A 6,928-nucleotide genomic window follows, 5' to 3' on the forward strand; every position below is an offset into this window, starting at 1 on the left:
GGTGAAACGGGTCCCTCCGTGTCTCTCTCAGGTGACCCCAGCATGAAGAGCGGGAATGGGATCCCAGCGCGCTGCGTCTACCTGGAAGAAATGGCTGCGGACCTGGACGCCCAGGACTGGCTGGACATGGACAACGTGGAGCAGGTAGGGCCCCGCCACGGGCTTCCGCTCTTGTGCTGCTCTGGCACCGGGAACTGTGTTTGTTTCTTTGTGGCACATCCCAAGTGCAGCCTGTCTGCTGCTGCTCTTGAAAGAGAGTGGAGACGGTGGTGGAGCCTGAGGGTTCTCAGCTTAGTGCTCTGTTACTTAAGGAGGGACGGAGAGAGCTTTTCCAAGCTTAAACAACGTGCTGCCAGGGGGCCGTGTTTCCCAGAGGGATTGTCTCCCCGTCCTCACTTCCCACACACCTCTGCCCAGGCCCTGTTCGCCCGCTTGCTGCTGCAGGAGCCTGGAAGCCACCTGATTCACATGACCTCCAGCAGCACACAGAACCTCTCTGCCGACCGGGACGCCGGGGAGAGGCAGATCCTGCACTACCTCTATGCTTGTTTCCAGAGGGCAAGAGAAGAGGTGGGCAGGGGCTTCAGAGGAGGAGGGCGGCTTTGTCACCCAGCTGTCTGAGCTGAGGTGACCGAGCTGGGGTTTCAGTGGCCAGAAGCCGATGCCAGGGCCCCAGCTCTGCCTCCTTGTCCTTGTGCAGATCACCAAGGTCCCAGAGAACCTGCTGCCCTTCGCCGTGCGCTGCCGGAACCTGACGGTGTCAAACACTCGCACTGTCCTCCTCACCCCGGAGATATACGTCAACCAGAACGTGTACGAGCAGCTGGTGGACCTGATGCTGGAGGCGCTGAGAGGAGCCCGTGAGTCCAGCTGGGTGGAGCAGACCCTGAGCTGCACCCATCCCTGAAAGGGAGGGCAGCGTTTAGGCCGCAGCACCTGTAGCATGCTGAGGCTTTTGCTTCCCTGCCAGAGTTTGAAGACATGACCGAGTTTCTGGAGGAGGTCATAGAGGCCTTAACGATGGACGAGGAGGTGCGGACCTTCGGGGAGGTGATGGTTCCTGTGTTTGACATCCTGCTGGGCAGAATCAAGGACCTGGACCTCTGCCAGATCCTGCTCTACACGTACCTCGACGTGCTCCTCTACTTCACCAAGCAGAAGGACATTGCAAAGGTGGGTGCCTCGGCCTGGTCAGGAGCTGCTCGCAGGTTCTTCTCGCAGCAGCATATTTGTAGGGCCTAATCTGTGGAGCTCAAACCAGCAGTACAGCGTAGCAGCACCCTGTGTTTGTTCTCTTACCCCTCTCTTCCCTTCTGTTGGCCTGGCCCAAAGCTGTCAGGTATTGTTTGTTTTCATTTTACTGGGACTTTATGCAGCTCTTGGCATGTCTCCCAGGTTTTTGCAGGCTACATCCAGCCCAAGGATCCCAGCAACGGACAGATGTACCAGAAGACTTTGCTAGGCACCATCTTAAACATCTCCTGCCTGCTGAAGACCCCTGGTGTTGTGGAGAACCACGGTTACTTTCTGAACCCATCCCGATCAAGCCCGCAGGAGATCAAAGTGCAGGAGTCCAACATCCATCAGGTGAGCTGAAGCGTGACGCTGCTTCTTGGTGTGTTTGAGTGGCCTTTTGGTGCCTGAGGGTTAAAGATGTGGTATCGGGGCTTGAGTTCCACCACTGGCTCCTTCATAATTCCTCAGACACGTTCTGTTCCTGCAACAGTTTATGGCCCAGTTCCACGAGAAGATCTACCAGATGCTGAAGAACCTGTTGCAGCTGTCCCCAGAGACGAAGCACAGGATCCTCTCCTGGCTGGGAAACTGCCTCCATGCCAACGCGGGACGCACCAAGATCTGGGCGAACCAGATGCCGGAGATCTTCTTCCAGATGTACGCCTCGGATGCCTTCTTCCTCAACCTGGGAGCTGCCCTCCTGAAGTTGTGCCAGCCCTTCTGCAAACCCAAATCTGCCAGGCTGCTGACCTTCAACCCTACCTACTGTGCCCTGAAGGAGCTGAACGAAGAGGAGAGGAGGAGTAAGAACGTACACATGAAAGGTGCGCCCAGACCTTGGGGGAGTAAGGGAATGACAAGGGGGATCTCCTCGGGTCCCTGCTCCTCCCAGTAGTGCCCTCCCCACATGTGCGGGTAGAGGGAGAAGACCGGGGAGGAGCAGGGGGAGAACTGAAGACAAACAACATGCTGCCCAACATCACCAGCCATTCTGTGTCCTCAGCAGGGGCCCTCCTGAGCCCTCACCAACAGGCTTGGCACAGAGACACTTTTCATTCCAGGTCTGGAAAAGGAAACGTGTTTGATACCTGCTCTGAGCGAGCAGGAGCCTGAGTTTGCCAACAGCTACAACCTGGTGACGGAAAACCTGGTCCTCACGCAGTACACCCTTCACTTGGGCTTTCACAGGTGAGTGCTCGCAGATCCCCCCCGGGCTATTCCCACCCCTGTGCTAAGCTGTCAGTGAATCCTCGGAACGCAGAACCGGCAGCTTGAGCTGCTGAGTGCCAAGCACAGAAGTTTGGGCCTTGGGCTGACTGAATTTGGAAGGAAGTTCCATTTGCTGGTGCTCACAGTCAGTGCTGACAGGTCCTCAGGCTCCGCACTGCTTACAGAAACCCGATAGCCAAATGCTGGGTGTCATGGGCCGCTCACTCCCCCTCTCCTCAGGGAACAGGCTGCAGGCATCTCGCTTCTCCCCTAGAGAGCCTCTGCAGCAGAGCTCCTGCCTCTCCGAGCTGCCCAAACTGGACTGCATGGGAAGCAGAGACAGGTTCCTGCTGTCCACTTCCAGGAAAGGGTTTCTCTGGACACTGTAACACACAGTTTCTCTCAGCTTCCCTCTGCAGTTGGTTGCCTGGATACAGTGAGGTCACCTCTGATCCCAGCACCGTCCCCTTCTGGTTGATTCTCTAAATATAGAACTCAATGGAAAAGTTCCACAAGTGGCTCGTTGCTGGGAAACTGCCTGTGTCAGCCCGCAGGCCGCTGGATCCCTGGCCAGGACACCCCAGCCGGGTTGTCCAGGCCAGTCCACAGACCACTGCAGTTCCTCAGCAGGCTCTGGGATCCCCTAAGCCCCTGCTTGCCATTCCCTAAGGGCTTCCCATTGCTGGTACCCCAACCAGATTATCCCCAGGAAAGGGTTTGAGCATGACTGGCAGAACAGGATAAAGCATGCGCCGTTGCTCAGTAAATCCGCAGTCTCGTCTCACCTCCTCCTCACCTTGTTTTTGGGTAGGTTGCACGACCAGATGGTAAAGATAAACCAAAGCCTTCACCGCCTGCAAGTAGCGTGGCGAGAAGCTCAGCAGAGCTCCAGCCCTGCTGCCGACAGCCTCAGGGAGCAGTTCGAGCGCCTCATGACCATCTATCTGTCAACCAAGACGGCGGTGACGGAGCCGCAGATGCTGCAGAACTGCCTGAACCTGCAGGTGTCCATGGCAGTTCTGCTGGTGCAGTTGGCCATGGGGAACCGCGGGACGGAGCCCCTGGAGCTCACCTTCCCGCTGCCCGCGGTGCAGGACAGCGCCTTGGCCTATGTTCCAGGTGAGTGCCTAGTGGTGCCACCGCTGCTCACCCCGCAGAGGGGAGCGCTGCACGTGCTGGCCTGGTTCCCTCCTCACTGAGGCGCTTGAAGGACGTTCTGCCCTTGGGAAGAAGGTTCTGGGATGCGTAGGGAATATCAGCCGCAACTTGTCAGAAGCACCGAGGGCAGCTGGGACCTCCAAGGTCACCTGCAGGCTGTGATCCGGGCACCATATGGGCGAGAAGAGCTGCCCCTCGTGAGGAGCTCATGCACAGTTTCTGTTTGCAGAATTCTTTGCTGATAATTTGGGTGACTTCTTCATTTTCCTGCGGCGTTTTGCTGATGACATCTTGGAGACATCCGCGGATTCCCTGGAGCACATCCTTCACTTTGTCACTGTCTTCATGGGTGACGTGGAGAGGTATGTACAGCCGCGGCACGAGCCCCATGTACCTGCAGAGCTCCCATGGGGAACTAGGAGGAGGGACTGCAGGAGAGGCACTGGGGCATGGTTTATGCAGCCATGAGTGGGTTTGTCCCTTTGGAAACGCTCAGTCCTGCCTGCAGGAGGTACAGGGAATGTGTCCCTGCCTGAAGGACCCGGGTGTCACACGAGGTGTAGATGGGATTCAGTGTCTAAGGACTTGTTTGGTCATATTACACTGGAGCCTCGTCAGCTGGAGCCCCTTTGGTCCTTGTTAGAGGAAGGCACTGGGATTGATCTGTTTGGAGTATCTCTGTGGAGTCTCCTGCGGTAACTGAGCAGGACTGAGCAGTGGTATCGATCTTCCCGGTACGACACCGCCACAGACACTGCATTTCTGCTCTCCTTTGTTTATTCTCATGCGTAAACACAGCAAAGTCCTGGAGGCTTCACTTGGTTGGCAGCCCCTGCTGCTCCCACTGGCCCGGGCTGGCCCTGGCAGAGGGAGGCTGTGGCTCTTCTTGCCTTGGGCAGGGGGTTTGGCTTCCGCCCCATGCGTGTGGCAGAGGAGAACTGTACCCTCACTTTGGTGATTGCACTGGGCAGGAGGTGAAGTGCTTTGGATTTGAGGAATAAACGGGAAGTTTACTTGGGAGCAAACAAGCCAGCGTGGGCTGTGAGCCGTACCCACTGCCAGAAAGCTCTTGTGGGAGGGACAGAAGCAACAGCTTTGCCATTCCCACACCTTCTGGCCTCCCTGCCTAATTTAACTATGGTGTTGAGTGCGTGCCTTTGCCCATGGCTCTGGTATTGTGAGTAAGCTCTGGACACCCGTGTTAGCTTTACTGACAGTCCACAGCAGGGCGGCACTCCTGCAGGGATGGGCGCAGCTCCTGGAGCATTCCCTCATCCCACTCTCTCCTGACGTCCTGGATTTGCTTTTTGTCTCCTGCAGGATGAAGAACCCCCACCTGCGAGCCAAGCTGGCAGAAGTGCTGGAAGCGGTGATGCCTCACCTGGATCAGGCGCAGAACCCGCTCGTCTCCAGCGTGTTCCATCGCAAGCGCGTGTTCTGCTCGTACCAGAACGCCCCCCGCTTGGCCGAGGCGCTCATCAGAGTCTTTGTGGATATCGAGTTTACAGGTGGGCACCCCAGGGAAGAGCTCTTCCCTCTGCAGCAGCCGCAGGGGGAGCATCCCCAGGGTTTGAAGTGAATCTGTTCTGGTTTTAAGCTGCTTGGCTGCGTCAGGCCAGTGGCATTCCAGCACAGCGGTGGTATTCCCAAACGTCTGGCTTGTGCAGAGCTGTGTATCCAGAGAGGATAACCTCCAGGGCTGAAACTTTTCAGCATTGCAGTGCTATAGCATTGCGTCCTTGCCTGTCCCCTTCTAGAGTGGGGTCAGTTGTACTGCTTGGGAGTCAGTGGCATTGCCTGTGCCCACTGCCGTGTGAAAGCCCTTTCTCTGCCTGTGTGTAGGAGATCCGCACCAGTTCGAGCAGAAGTTCAACTACCGCCGCCCCATGTACCCCATCCTGAGGTACATGTGGGGCACGGATTCGTACCGGCAGAGCATAAAGGTGAGGCGGGAGGCGGCGCGGGGAAGCGTGTGTGTGGAGAGCGCCCGCCCGGGCCCTGCCGCCGCGCTCACCGCTCGCTTCTTCCTTCCAGGCGCTGGCTGATTACGCCTCGGAGAACCTGGAGGCGATGAACCCCCCTCTCTTCTTGCGCTTCCTCAACTTGCTCATGAACGATGCCATTTTCCTGCTGGATGAAGCCATACAGGTAGGGCTGAGCATCCTGAAGAGGAGCTCAGGGGCTTTGTCAGATCCAGCATGAAATGTGCTGGGGGGAGTTGCAAGGAAGTCTCCCTGCTGCTCATCCAGACACAGCTGGGCTTTAAACAACCTCTGGGGGTTTTGAGTATCAAATCTACTTGGCCGTGCTGCAGGTGTGATCTTGACAAAGGCCGTTTGTCTCCAGGGTATTCTCCTTTGGGTTTACGAGCTGTTCCTCTGGTGCCCGGTTTGGCCTCTGCCAGCCGGTGCGGTGCAGGACAGGTCCGGCTTTGCCAGCACAGCCCGTTTGCCAGCCTGTTCTCCCAGCTGCTTCCCTGCCCTGTCTTTGCAGTACCTCAGTAAGATCAAAGTTCAGCAGATCGAGAAGGACCGTGGTGAGTGGGACAGCCTGTCCCCGGAGGCTCGCCGCGAGAAGGAGTCCAGCCTGCAGATGTTTGGCCAGCTGGCGCGCTTCCACAACATCATGTCCAACGAAACCATCGGCACACTGGCCTTCCTCACCTCGGGTAGGGAGAGAAGCCCCTGCTGGGACCTGGGGCAGGGGTGGCTCCTGGAGCTCAAGGAACTGCTGCTTTCTGTTCCAGAGATTAAGTCCCTGTTTGTGCACCCGTTCCTCGCGGAGCGCATCATCTCCATGCTCAACTACTTCCTGCAACACCTGGTTGGGCCAAAAATGGGAGCTTTGAAAGTGAAGGATTTCAGTGAATTTGACTTCAAGCCACAGCAACTTGTGTCTGACATCTGTACCATCTACCTGAACCTTGGGTACATGATGGGGAGAGCTGGTCCAGGGGGTGGCAGGAGACATCCTGGGGACACTGTGGGCCTTTCAGCAGCACGCTGTGCTCTTCTGAAACAATCTTAACTTCGGTGATCCCGGGGAGTCAGCTGCAGCCCAGGTAGCAGGGGTGGAAGTTAAACACCATCATGTTTATGTTCATAGCGTGGGTCACTCTGGAGAGGGCCTGGCAGAAGCGCTTCGTTGCAGTCGGGCTTTTCTCTGGCTTTGAGCTCTCTGCTGGGGTAGTGCTGCTGTCCTGGGGACTGCAGTTTGCAGCCTGATAACATGTGGGTTCTTAAACCTTTGCTCTCTTTCCACCTGCGGCCCAGGGATGAGGAAAACTTCTGTGCCACGGTGCCCAAGGACGGTCGCTCCTACTCGC

The 6,928-nt window shown here is 57.1% G+C and overlaps 1 protein-coding gene across 1 annotated transcript in view; it reads left to right on the forward strand.

The window, feature by feature from the left end:
• Nucleotides 1-24: 24 nt before the first annotated feature.
• Nucleotides 25-6,928, forward strand: part of UBE4A (ubiquitination factor E4A) — a gene marked incomplete at its 5' end in the record, with an annotated part of 7,694 nt that continues 790 nt past the window's right edge. Inside the window, 15 exons of the mRNA XM_010013976.1 lie at nucleotides 25-144; nucleotides 418-570; nucleotides 701-860; nucleotides 971-1,173; nucleotides 1,396-1,587; nucleotides 1,727-2,060; nucleotides 2,298-2,424; nucleotides 3,257-3,564; nucleotides 3,833-3,965; nucleotides 4,924-5,111; nucleotides 5,446-5,546; nucleotides 5,638-5,751; nucleotides 6,097-6,271; nucleotides 6,350-6,530; nucleotides 6,876-6,923. Of these exons, the coding sequence (XP_010012278.1) occupies nucleotides 25-144; nucleotides 418-570; nucleotides 701-860; nucleotides 971-1,173; nucleotides 1,396-1,587; nucleotides 1,727-2,060; nucleotides 2,298-2,424; nucleotides 3,257-3,564; nucleotides 3,833-3,965; nucleotides 4,924-5,111; nucleotides 5,446-5,546; nucleotides 5,638-5,751; nucleotides 6,097-6,271; nucleotides 6,350-6,530; nucleotides 6,876-6,923 (2,537 nt within the window). The remainder of the gene's footprint in view (nucleotides 145-417; nucleotides 571-700; nucleotides 861-970; nucleotides 1,174-1,395; nucleotides 1,588-1,726; nucleotides 2,061-2,297; nucleotides 2,425-3,256; nucleotides 3,565-3,832; nucleotides 3,966-4,923; nucleotides 5,112-5,445; nucleotides 5,547-5,637; nucleotides 5,752-6,096; nucleotides 6,272-6,349; nucleotides 6,531-6,875; nucleotides 6,924-6,928) is intronic.

This window comes from Nestor notabilis, unplaced genomic scaffold (genome assembly GCF_000696875.1).
Source record: "Nestor notabilis isolate BGI_N333 unplaced genomic scaffold, ASM69687v1 scaffold24664, whole genome shotgun sequence".
Taxonomy (NCBI): domain Eukaryota; kingdom Metazoa; phylum Chordata; class Aves; order Psittaciformes; family Psittacidae; genus Nestor; species Nestor notabilis.